This window comes from Bufo bufo, chromosome 2, assembly GCF_905171765.1.
Source record: "Bufo bufo chromosome 2, aBufBuf1.1, whole genome shotgun sequence".
Taxonomy (NCBI): domain Eukaryota; kingdom Metazoa; phylum Chordata; class Amphibia; order Anura; family Bufonidae; genus Bufo; species Bufo bufo.
The window spans coordinates 26,519,690-26,532,856 of NC_053390.1; the positions used below are offsets into that span (position 1 = coordinate 26,519,690).

General features: G+C 43.3%; 1 protein-coding gene across 1 annotated transcript; it reads right to left on the bottom strand.

Annotated features, from left to right (window-relative positions):
* Positions 1-5,989: 5,989 nt before the first annotated feature.
* LOC120990666 (oocyte zinc finger protein XlCOF6.1-like) lies at positions 5,990-9,558 on the bottom strand. The gene is made up of 2 exons (XM_040419578.1): positions 9,438-9,558; positions 5,990-8,036 (listed from the first exon to the last, which is right to left on the bottom strand). Exons 1-2 carry the CDS (start codon positions 9,556-9,558, stop codon positions 6,826-6,828), a joined length of 1,332 nt encoding a protein of 443 aa, XP_040275512.1. The 3' UTR covers positions 5,990-6,825.
* Between the last annotated feature and the right edge of the window lie 3,609 nt (positions 9,559-13,167).

Genomic DNA, 13,167 nt, shown 5'->3' on the forward strand with positions numbered 1-13,167 from the left:
CCAGCTGCCTTACAGTGACCTCACAGTACTCCGCTTTTCCTTTCCTTTCCTTAATAGTAGCCTCCACAGTCCGCTCCTCCCTTAACAGTGACCTCCACTGTGCCCGCCCCTTTAACAGTGACCTCCACAGTGGCCTGCCCCTTAACAGTAACATCCACAGCGCCCTCCCCTTTAACAGTGACCTCCACAGCGGCCGTCCCTTTATTAGTGATATTTACAGTACCCCGTCTCCTTAACAATGATTTCCACAATAACCCGCCCCCTTAACAATGACCTCCACAGCAGCTGCCCCTTTTATAGTGACATCCACAGTCCCCTGCCCCTTAACAGTAACCTCCACAGAGCTCTGTTCCCTTAAACTATGACCCCCACAACACCCCACCCTCTGAACTGTGACCTCTACAGCACCCCGCCCCTAAACACTGACCTCCATAGCGCCTGCCTCTTTAACAGTAACCTCCACAGCATCTCACCCCCTTAACAGTGACTTCCACAGCGGCCCACCCCTTTAACAGTGACCTCCACAGTACCCCATCTCCATAACAGTGATTTCCACAACACCCCGCCCCCTTAACAGTGGCTTCTACAGAAATCTGCCCCTTAACACTGACCTCCATACCAGACCTTCCCCTTAACTGTGACCTCCACAGCAGCCTGCCGCCTTAATTGTGACCACCACAGCACAGCCACCACCACAGCATTTTTGGGGAATAGCTCAGGAATGGTACATGCTAGAGAGCTGAGACCTAGTCTAAAACCTTCCCGTACACCTGATGTACCTTTTGTTATTGTAAATGCGACGGTGCGGATTCCCTTAGCGGACATACATACATACACTCGGCTTTATATATTAGATCAGCTGAATGGAAATGTAGAATGAAATTGAAGTGTGCAAAGAACAACCACAAGCTTGGCGAGGATCGAGGTGTTTAACTGACTGAATAATAAGTTACGTTTGTAATGACATGATGGGAGGCACCCTCTAGCAAATGACACTACTCCTGTAAGCAACTCTGTCACCAATGGAATAATTCAGTTCTGTCGCAGAGAAAAAGCAGCAAGCATCTAGCAAGAGGCACCTTTTTGAGTGAAAACATGTTTGCTTCCATGACGGATGTGTCCACCTCCAGAAAGAAGGGTTTGGAGACATCTGGAAGATAAAGAACTGAAGAAGAAGAAGAAAAGGCTGGCTTGAGAGGCTGGAACGCTGACATGGCCTTTAGAGACCACTCCTTCTTTGGGGTGGTCAAGGTGGAAAAGTGAGAAAATATTTTTCTGTTAATTAGCGAAGCCCGGGAACCGCTAGAAGGGAAGAGAGTTTTTTTTTCAAGGATGCGATTTTCAAACTCAGCATTACGTCTATTCTCAATCAAGTGCTGGAGGACTGTGAATACATTTCTCTAGGTCTCTAGGGTGTGAAGTCAGGTCGGGTGAGAAGATGTCATCCAAATTAAACACTACATGGGTATAGAGGAGGTCAAAAAAGTCATCATTTAAAAATTCTAGAAAAACTGCAGGTGCTTTACTGAGGCCAAAGGGCATGACAAGATGTTTATAGTGACTGTTTCGGATGTTAAAAGTAGTCTTCCACTCATCTCCCTCTTGAATCCAAATAAGATTATAAGCTACTCGGAGATCCACAGTGAAGATCCTGGCCCCATGGAGTCTACTAAAGAGATCCGGTATTAGTGGCAAAGGGTATTTGTTTTTCACAGTAATTTTATTGAGTAATCAATACTTGGCTGGTGGGACATATCTTTTTTCTTGAAAAAACAAAACAAAAAAAAAAGCACCTGACAGTGAAGAGGACTTCCGAATGAAGCCCCTCTCAAGGTTCTTCTTTATATAATCAGCCATGGCCTGTGTTTCAGGTACAAACAATGAGTAAACACAGCCTCATGGTGGAGTAGTACCTGGCACCAGGTTGATGGAACAGTCATAGGGATAATGTGGCAGAGTTTAAGCCTCCTTGTCGAACACATCCAAATAGTTAGCATACAGTAGGCAGGACGAAAGCCCTGAATATTCTGAGGAACTGGTGGAACTTGGTCAAGCTGTACTGATGCTAGACAGTGAGTGTGACTAGCATAACTCCAATGTTGAATCTGCCCCAAGTTGTAGTCTAAAATACAACTGTGCATGCAAAGCCAGGGCAGACCCAGTAGGAGATAACTAGTGGACATGTGTCGGATGTAGAATTACATCTTCTCTGTGCTCAGAATTTTCACTTGAAGCTCCCTGGGCACAGTGACATATTGTATAGATTCTGGAGGTGTCATCCCATTTATAGGCAGGAAGTTTACTGCCAAGCCAGAGTCCTGGAAGGCCTGTACCTGGTAAACTGAGTCTTACAGCAAGTGAGAAAGAATGAGCTTGTCTTCGCCCAGGGTCATCTCTCCAATCGACCCTAAGTACTGGAGTTAGCCTCCTTGAGCGGGCAGGTATGCACATACATCTATGCTGAAAGTTCTCCTCAGATAATCAGACTTTATCCAGTGACGTAAACTGTTTTGCATGTTGTCCAATTGTGAAGTTTCCCTGGCAGAGGCGCAGAAGAGGTACAGCCAGGCTTCTCAAAAACCTTGTGGGAAGTAATCAAGAATTCCTAGAGATTACTGGTCAGAGTCACTGCATTTCCATAGGGGAGTAGCTCAAGTGAGTGCTTCACTAGACAGAAGGGAGACCAGAAATGCAATTTTAAACCAGTAGGTAGAAAACTAGTGGGCCTGCAGCTCAAAATGATGATATATTGGTTCAGAAATCCACAACATAGCTTAGGATCCCCTTCATAGCATGGGAGAGTAAGAGATATAAACTGGAGGCAACATAAACTGTGACAGGTGGTGATGGTGCAGACACTGTAGTTACTGTAGTGGACAAGTCATCCATGTGGGCACCACTATGAGTAGTAAACTCCTTATATACTTCAGACAGGCTCCTCTTGGGTGGGCTAGTGGGTTCCATGGCCTGAGTAAACTGTTACTGTAGTGAGTTTGGATCTACTGTGTCAACCAACAGATTTGACTTTGGTTTAAACCTAAGGACCTTATCCTGGCAGATCCAACAGGCCATGATCTCTTGGCATAATCTGGGTGTAATTGAAAGATGACCCACAGTGGTCAGAGACACCAATGAGGGGCACACAAAGGGGTCAGGAAAAATCGCCAGGGAACGGGACAAAGGGCAGGCGAAGTATGTGCTATACAGTAAACGATTAAAGGGCAAGACTGGCGGAGAATGGTTAGTACAGAGATCAGGCAGTGGAGGGTGAGAATTCAGTAAATGGGCAGAGAGTCAGTACAAGGGCAGACAACCAAATGCAGCAAACCTTTGCAGGGAGCTAGCAAGCTAGACAAACTATTTGTCAGGCACCCTCCCACAGGAAACAGAATGCCATCCAGTGGCTGTTGAAAATTAGGGTGCGTGCTGGCCTATTTTGAGCCAGATGGAGCAGGCGCCCATGTCCTACGGGTAGAGGAGGAGAGGCCTTGCCATTATGCCGTCCACAGCTTGCAAGGAGGAACAGAATAGACCTGGTGACCAGACCCACCACAAAAAAGACAGCAGTAGGAAAGTCTGTCCCACCGGACAAGATAAGCAGGACAGTGGCGTCCCCAGGCCAACTGTTTATCACTTATAAACATCTGCAAGGTCCTGACAACTTCAGACATGGTCCAGAACCATCCTTAGCCAGGTAAGTATACCACGATGCTAGCCTTGCACACAAAGAGAGCTTTAAAAACTATTAGGTTGAGCTGGCTGGGGAAGCTTCAGAGAAAGATTGGTGTTAGGGGTAATTTTAGACAGTTCATATTGGACCTATATGAAGATAATACAGCTCAAATCCGTACTCAAGCTTTCTTTCAGAACAATTTAACTGTACCAGGGAATAACTGGATTGTGGGACTCAAGGACTCATCCCTTTATCAGGGAATTGAAATGGAGTTCAGTAAATCTAAAATAGCCTTGTTCACCAGACATCGTACTCATTCTTAAGAAACCCAAGAATAAAACTAATAGCTAAAGAAGTTGTTGAGTCTAGAGAGGACATAAGTAGATCACAAACACCAAAATTTATTTGACAGGTGAAATCACTTTATTGGTAAAGATTGTCCGAGAACAAAAATAGTCAAGTCTATGACAACACATCAATGCTCTCAATGGTTTGTTACAGTGAACCTCAAGGAATTGAGTGTCCTTAAAGGGGTTATCCAATATTAAAATAGTGGCCCAGACCTGCCCGACCCAGGGTAGGGGGTGATGCTTACCTGATCCCCACTGCTCTTGGGCTCCCAGGTTGGCAGTTACACTCCCATGTGTGTTGAGGACAACATCTGTCGACAGGGGCACTTGTGACCGCTGCAGTCAATCACAGCCCACAGCGGTGACCTGCTCCCCCTGCGTCCCATGTGATGTCTATGGATGTGGGAGCAGAACTGCCGGCCTGGGAGTCCAAGAGAGCCAATACAGCGGTGGGGATCAGATAAGCATCACCCCCACCCAGGGTCGGACAGGCCTGGGCCTTTATTTTTGTATTGGATAATCTAAATTCTTCCTCGAGCACAGCAAATGGAGTAACTCACAGCAGTAGAGAGTCATAAAGGATTTAACTTCCGGCAATTTTATATAATGCTATTTTCAAGATCATTAAAATAGTAAAGTTGTTTTATTATTTCACACATTTATGGCATATCTGAGATGTGGGTTCCACTTCTGGGCCACCATATGCAAGCTACAAGATCTGGTTGAGTTTACAAAAACAGCCAAACAACCTGCAATACTGTTTCTGTATAGAAGTGAATGAAGCTAAACGAAACAGCGTAGCACAGTGAGCTTGGCTGTATCTGTAAACCAGGCCTCCTCTCTCAGCCTGTCAATATGTCCTAATGTCGGAGTTTAGAATACCCCTTTAATTGTAAGATTTAAAATATACAATAAGTACAATATATATTATATATGATATTCATTTTGCTATAGTTTTATTAATCCCCGCACCCAACTCTAATAAAAATGTTTGGAAACAAAATTAAAAACGTGCATATAGTACATTTGATATTCAAAACCCAAATAAGAGGGCAACCTACTGGCCGATACTTATCTCAGAAATTCATTTACTGACAAAAATAAAATAAATGCACCCAGATAGAAATGTTGTATTGCTGCAAAACTTAGCATTCAGTTATGTCTTTGGCAGATATGTAAATGATTACAGTTGTGATCTGATTAGACCCTTTGCCACGAGAGGACATAGAGGTGCTTCCCCTACTGCCCTATAAAAAGCTCAGAGAGGTTACTTTTGGGTAGTGTACCTCTTTGTGAGTGATTGTTGATTGCTAGACATTCATCTATAATGCACTTGAAGACATTTTTCCCAGTCAACAGACTTTAAGAGGCACATCATTGGACTGGCAGAAGCAGGATTGTTGCAAATATAATTTTTTTTTGTAATGTGTAGGGACAGTGACGCTGACCATTTTAGTAATATAACTTAGTTACTGAAATCATACATTTCTATTAGAAAAATAGCTCTTTAGTGGCCCATTTTGTGCTTTAGCAACGCTCTCTATCTTCTGATTGCTTTACTGTGGAGACACGCTCCACACTGACTGCTGCTGCCTCTCTTATATATATATATATATATATATATATATATATATGAAGAGAGAGGCAGTGAGGGCAGCAGCAGTCAGTGTGGAGCGTGTGCACTTAAAATTTACTTTTCTGTACACCTGTACACCGCTAAAGTCTATTAAAAATACAAAAAGCATTAATAAAGTATATTACAAAAAGTCCTATTATGGCTTAGGGACATTTTAACAAAAATGTAATCAAAAGTTTAGTTACTCTTTAAGTAATCAGAGGACACGCAGTGTTGCTAAGGCACAAAATGGGTCACTTTAGAGCAATTTTTCTAATAGAAATGTATGATTACAGTTACTAAAGTATATTACAAAAATGGTCAGTATCACTGCCCCTACATGTTACAAAAAAAAGACAGTTACTTACATTTTTAAATACTATTTGAAAAAAAATGAATTATTAATATGTCCACATACGTTATAAAACTATTACATGGAGCGTCGTTACTTCCCCTCATGTCACTCTGGACTGTCCGGCAGTGTGGGTGGAGGTGTGAATACAGTGATAAGAAGCAAGGTTCATGGGGACAGTTCATCTTCACTGCTCTGGAAGTAAACAAGGCTCTTCTTCTCTTCCTTATATCCACAATACTTTTCCTCCATGGGTCTCGGTCACAGTCGACCTCAGAGAAATATAATTTGGTTGTTTGGCAAATCCAGGATAATTCCACCCAAAAATAACTATTCTTATGGGCTGTTAGGCTGGAGCTACATAGTGATGTGTCAAGTGATATGAAGATCGAAATGTTGCACTGTGACACTGCATCTAATGATTGTCAAAAGGGTCACAATGTGACACATGGTATGCCATGATGGTCACAAAACATTTGGATATTTGGTTGCAGGTCATATGTGACTTTGCCATCATAGAACAAAATGCAAGTCACATGCCAGTGCAACTTCACTGCAACTTTTCTGCAGTTTGGCTGAATTTTTACAGCGAAATCTCAGCTCTAAAGTAGTTGCACAACAGCGAGTTGCAGACAAGTTCCACAACTATTCAGAGACTTGAAGTATGAGACATGTTGCCATGTAGCCCCAGTTATTTACCTGTCTGAAGAAAATGGGTCTAAAATAATTTTTTGCTCTTGTGACATTTTCCATATTCCAAAAAATAATAGTTTCTTCTGAGCTGATGATTTTTAGAAACTGATTTCAGAACAAAACATTTTCCACATATAAAACATCAAAACAGCTTCTCTCCTGTGTGACGTCTCTGATGATCCTTGAGTTTGTCTTTAGTAGTAAAACACTTCTCACAGTCTGGGCACGGAAATGGCTTCTCTCCTGTGTGAATTCTTTTATGTCTAACAAGATGTGATTTATCAGTAAAACACTTACCACATTCGGAACATGAATACGGCTTCTCTCCTGTGTGGCTTTTTTCATGTCTAAGAAGATGTGATTTATCTATAAAACATTTCCCACATTCTGAACAGGAAAACGGCTTCTCTCCTGTGTGACGTTTCTCATGTCTAACAAAATCTGTTTTATATGTAAAACATTTCCCACATTCGGAGCATTCATACGGCTTTTCCCCTGTGTGAGTTCTTTTATGTGCAACAAGATGTGATTTATATGTAAAACATTTCCCACATTCTGAGCATAAAAACGGCTTCTCTCCTGTGTGAATTCTCTCATGGGAAACAAGACTTGATTTATATGTAAAACATTTCCCACATTCTGAACATGAATGCAGCTTCTCCCCTGTGTGACTTCTCTCATGTATAACAAGACTTGATCGATCTATAAAACATTTCCCACATTCTGAACATGAATATGGCTTCTCTCCTGTGTGACGTCTCTTATGGGTAACAAGATCTGATTTGTATTTAAAAGATGTCCCACATTCTGAACAGGAAAATGGCTTCTCTCCTGTGTGACTTCTCTCATGTGCAACAAGATGTGATTTCAGTGTAAAACATTTGCCACATTCTGAACATGGAAATGGCTTCTCACCTCTGTGAATTCTCTCATGCCTAGCCAGATTAGATTTTTCTGTAAAACATTTCCCACATTCTGAACATAAATACTGTTTCTCTCCTGTGTGAATTCTCTCATGTGTAACCAGATGTGATTTATATCTAAAGCACTTCCCACATTCTGAACAGGAGTAAGGCTTCTCCCCAGTGTGAATTCTTCCATCTGTAGAAAGCCTTGATCTTTTTGTGAACTCTTTACCACCTTTCTGACCTGTACCTGAGGTAACAATCTGTGATTGGTCAGAAAAAGGTTCCTCATTATTAAGGGGATTATATGAGAGATCTGTACTGTGAGGTCCTGGATGTACATTAAGGGTAATGAGGTTTTCTTCTGAAGAGCAGTCCATGGTATCTTCATCTTCTGCTTTATAATGCAGTGATAATATACTTTCATTAACATTTTTACTGGGATTTTCTGTGAAGATAGGTAAAAGAAGAAAGATAAAAAATAGAAATTGTGATTTTTTTAAAACTACGGAATAGACAAACATAAACATTCCTATTAGGCTGGAAGTGGATACAGCAGGAACTAGAGGTACACATCATTAATTTTGAATGCACTCACGACTTTGGTTTACCAAAAATGGTTTCCAGCCTTATACTAAGCTTTGTGTAACACTCTTAAAAAGTCCAGGATTCTGGTCTACATCCAGTCACCACTTTCATTACACGAAAATAGCTAAAAAAAATAAAAAAAATTTACATGTATGGCAATCAAGATTACATTCTCTCAAGAAATTTGGCCTTTCAATGGCATTTGGGCATCACATTAATGTAAAAGATAACTTAAAAAGGATCGTTACTACATTCCTCAACACAAACTGCATTCATTGCTGAATAGATTAATTAGACCTGATGAAACTGGTGTATTCACCAGAAAAACCCATGCTATAATGTCTACCTAGAGTTTAACCGACAAGCACTTTCTAGGGTACCTCCTCCTCTGCTGCTGCTAAAATCTCACACTGCTCAGATTTAGCCCAAAGTAAAACTGGTTAGTTGCCACTATGGGTCCATGCCCACTGCCCGTAACACTACGCTTTGACCGTGGATCTCTCTGGCCCACCCCGTATGGGTCACCAGGATCAAATACTAGCATATCTGTACATTGTGTCCGCCAGCCTTGTCACCCTAACTACCACTGTAACAGAACCGCAACATTCCATATCACCTTAAGCTACTCACACAGTAGGTTCTGGCCCAAGTTTGTCATCTCCCACATAAATCAAGACACAATCCATTTTGAGTTGTTACCCCAGCTGTTTTTTCTGACCATGCCAAGGTGGCATTTATGAGTTCTCATTTGTATAGTGAAGCACTAGCCTGGAATAAGTCTTTAAGGGAGAAAAGTGATCCAATCACAAATAATTTGCAACTGATTTTGGACACATTTTGGAGAGTTTTTCAGGAACCTAGGCATACTTCCTCCGCGGCCTCCCCACTAAGGAATTCTCACAGTAGGCCAGTCCCAAAATAATACTTAACCCGTTCTGGCATGTAGGTCACTGGCAGCATATAATTCCTGCACAATGGCTAACATATAGATCTTCATGATAGCAGAGACACAAAAGCTGTGACCACATAATCCCCAGTGGGTGTGTGGATGTGACTGACCGTCATGTCCTGCAGGAACAGCCGGGATCAGAGAAGAATCTGATCAGAGATCGCTGTCAGCTGGATAAGGAGAACACTTCATGATGTGATGGGACATCTCTAATCAAAGAGCAGCGCAGCAGCCGGTGATCAGATTCTCATCCTGCCCTGAAGGCACCAAGGACAGAATCTGAAGTCACTTTCTCCATTCATGATTCCATACCTGTGGTGACATCTCCTGGAATGTCCTCCTCCACCTCACTCTTACACGGGGGATCGCCCGTCATCCATTCTTCTTCATCCTCCACTTTAATAATAATCAGATCTTCCACCAGATTTGTCATCTGTAACAATTCAGTACAATACAGCAGACAGGTGGGAAATCTAACAGATCCACATAAGAGACCCCCACAATCTATGACCCCTCTATGACTGCAGGATCCCCTATATAGAAGTGTATAGGGCTCAGCTCCATCTACCTGAGGATTCTCTGGGACCTTCTCCTCTGGACAGTCCTGGGAATACAGAGGACAGGGACATCTCTCTGGTGAATTTCTCCTCCTGGATCCATCTGTGGAGACACAAGCACACAGTGACTGAATACATGGCCTCCTGTAGATCTGTCTATAGGTCAGACACTTCTCTCAGCTCCTTCACATTTAGGTTTAGTTATCAGGGGGAAATAACACTGTGCTCCTCACCACCTGTGCCAAGGTCCCAGCACCTAGCGGGCCACAGGCCTGATATAAAAGGCAGGTGGTCCTCCATTACATGTCACTGCACACACGTGTATACACTGCACATGACGGCTCTTACCTTGTGATATAAGAGGCTGGTGCTCCTCCATCATGGCCTCCTTGTACAGATCCTTGTGTCCTTCTATATACTCCCACTCCTCCATGGAGAAATAGACAGTGACATCCTGACACCTTATAGGAACCTGACAACACAATGACACCGTCATCACCCAGACCCCTCCAGTGCTGTTACTGGAGAATTTCCCAGCATTCCCAGCAGTGTCACCTCTCCAGTCAGCAGCTCCATCATCTTGTGGGTGAGCTCTAGGATCTTCTGCTCATGTATCAGGGGGGGAGGCTCTGTGATGGGGTGAGGGGTCCTGCTCCGCCCTCCTGACTCCTGGAGATGGATGATGGGAGTCACACAGTCCCCCGATGTCTTCTTCACTATTGTGTACTCCTGTGGATGGAGAGAGACACCGCAGTGAGAAAAGATGGATTAAATTTACTGCCAATTTGTTTTTGCAGAACCCATAGCGGCACCCATAGAGAGGACCTCCCCTGCTGGAGAGGAAACCTGCAACATAAAAGCAGTGCTTGGTTCTCCACGCCTCTGTGTTTCTAGAAATCCAGTCGAATGTTAGACAGAGAAGATTGCCCTACCTAATCTAATTAGCTTACTATCCGCTTTTTATATTCTCTAATGAACAACATTCAGAATAAGCTGAAGAACATAATATACTAAAGAAAATGGAGAGGGAAAAAGGTGCCGTTATAGGTTTGGAAAAGCAGATTACCAGTAAGTGTAGTCCATCATTTACCACCTCACAGATAACGGCTCCCATGAAGAAATAAACTAGAGGAAAAACAAATTGGGGGCGGGGGGGCATTCAATGACCTTCAAGACTTTCCTGAGAAAGGAGAGAGATCAGACATGGGAACAAACTGCAACCTATAATGCTGAGAACTGAGAAAGCTATGAGGGAAGCCTAGATGGCAGCCTTCCTTATCTGATCCAACGAGGCCTCCGCTCTCTCAGCCTAAGAAGTGGACACTGCTCTGGTGAAATGAGCCCCCAAGGAGGATGAAGGTCCTCAATGCCTTAAGCCAAATAATAGCCAAGGAACCCCTATTCTTTCTTTAAAGGGAACGTTTCACCATGAAAATGCAATGTAAGCTACAGCCAGCATGTTATAGAGCAGGAGGAGCTGGACAGGAGGCCGAGCACTGAGAGTGGAGACATGGGAAAGAGAGATCCATAGTTTGTGTAGTGCCCTGGAGCAGGGAGCACTTTGACATTTGTGGACATTTGCCAATATCCCTATGCAAAGTTAAAACTTCTTACTTTATTTCTCTTGAAAGGGTTAACTTATACTGTTTATTACTGTTAGGGATGAGCGAATCGACTTCGATTGAAAGGCCTCCAGCCGGCTACTCTTATTGTACGATAGCATCCACCACGGTTATGACATACAAACAATACAGACTTACAAAGTGTATAATGTGAATAGGAAGGTAGATGGTTGGTGTGGGAAATCTTTCCCTAATACACACTCTCTCTCACCTCTACCCAGGGGTCGCCCCTGATGGTGGGGTTCCCTGTCCGCGTACCTTCCCTCCTTTCCCTATAACACCCTACCATTGATAGTGTAAACAATTAACATATAGACGATACTGCCACAACATGGATAATTGTTGCACAAAGCAAGTGCCCCAACGCGTTTCACCCATTCAAGGGCTCCTCAGGGGGTCTCAATTTCAGTAATGCAAAAAATCTAATGACACATTTTCAAGTGTTTATCCCAAGATATATACAATAACACTTTTTGCAATGTCTAAATAGATGGTACAATCACCATATATACAATATCCGATCCGTCGTCTCAAATAGGTATTGCAGACGTTATAAAGAAATGGTACAACAGACCTTATCAGATGGGGGCCGGGTATCGTGCTAGCTCCTATTTTGATGATGGGTGCTGCTACAGTTTAACTCCCAGCTCCTGACGTGACTGCCTCCTCCCAGGGTCGATATGGCAGTCATGGGTCACTAGCCCCTGTGACCAAGGAGCCACCCGGACTACTGAGCTACAGATCGTGGGACCTTGACCAAGATGCCAGTCTTCTGAGAGAGAGAGAGGGACAGCTAGCTCAGGCCTTTCCTCAACATCAAACCCTTCTTCTGCCAGGGGGGAATTCCACCAGTAAAGAAGCACACTGGTTACTGAAGACCCTGACTTTCTGGATTTATTTCCCATTGGGGTGCACCACACCTTACCATCCCTTCCGGAGAGCAGCAACAAGTGGTCACACCTCAATGCTGTCTGGGGGACCCAGCACAGAGTTGGGACCACCCCATACCCGAGCCACTGCATTTGCATCTGACCAGGTTCTGCTTTCAGAGGGACAAAAAGAAGTTCTGAGAGGAGGAATCCAGCAGTGTTCCAAGTAAGGCAGGTTCTTGATGGGGTGAGTTTTGACTTTTCATAACTTATGTTCCATCCTAGAGAGTAAATAATAGAACAGACCTCTGAAAAGGTGAGCACAAAGATGTTCTACTGAATCTGCTACCACCAGGAAATCGTCCAGATATGGAATGAAGATAATTTCTTTTCAGCTTATGAATGAGACTATCACTGCAACAATCTTTGTAAAGACCCCGGGAATCTGCTCAATCCCGAAGGGAAGGACCTTGTACTGGAGGTGAACCCAGGATCTCTGAATGGCAACTGCCATTTTTTACATTTGGGCATGTGATAATACGCATCTTCTGGGGCTACTGATGCCATCACACAATTTTTGAAGAGCAGATTTTCTGTAGATTTCAATGTCTCCATAAGAAACTTTTTGTAAGATTTATTAAGACTGGTGTGTGCTATGCCGGTCATGATGGGCCCTCTCCTTCTGGAGCAGGCCTCATAATAAATTAAAGGTCTCCTCTAGCAGCTCGTGTGCCAGACTGAAATCTATTGCAGCTCATAGCCGGTGTAGATTTCAGTCATCGTTTCCATCAGCTTCTACCGTAACTAATAATTCATGTTCTCGATAATCTGCCAGATGATCGGTCCATGTAAAAGACCCATAGCGTACAACATCTTTAGGATTAGTACATCTGGCCCGATGTGTTTATACAGATGTCAGATCGGTGGTAGATATCCTCCCTCCAGGCCACACTCCACCATCTGATCATCTTGTTCCCGGCCCTTTCCTCCTGGG

Excerpts from the sequence above, each read along its gene's own strand:
- LOC120990666 (XM_040419578.1), bottom strand. The coding sequence starts at position 9,558 with ATGACAAATCTGGTGGAAGATCTGATTATTATTAAAGTGGAGGATGAA. Across the intron at positions 8,037-9,437 it reads TCCAGGAGATGTCACCACAG|AAAATCCCAGTAAAAATGTT; the intron begins GTATGGAATCAT and ends CTATCTTCACAG.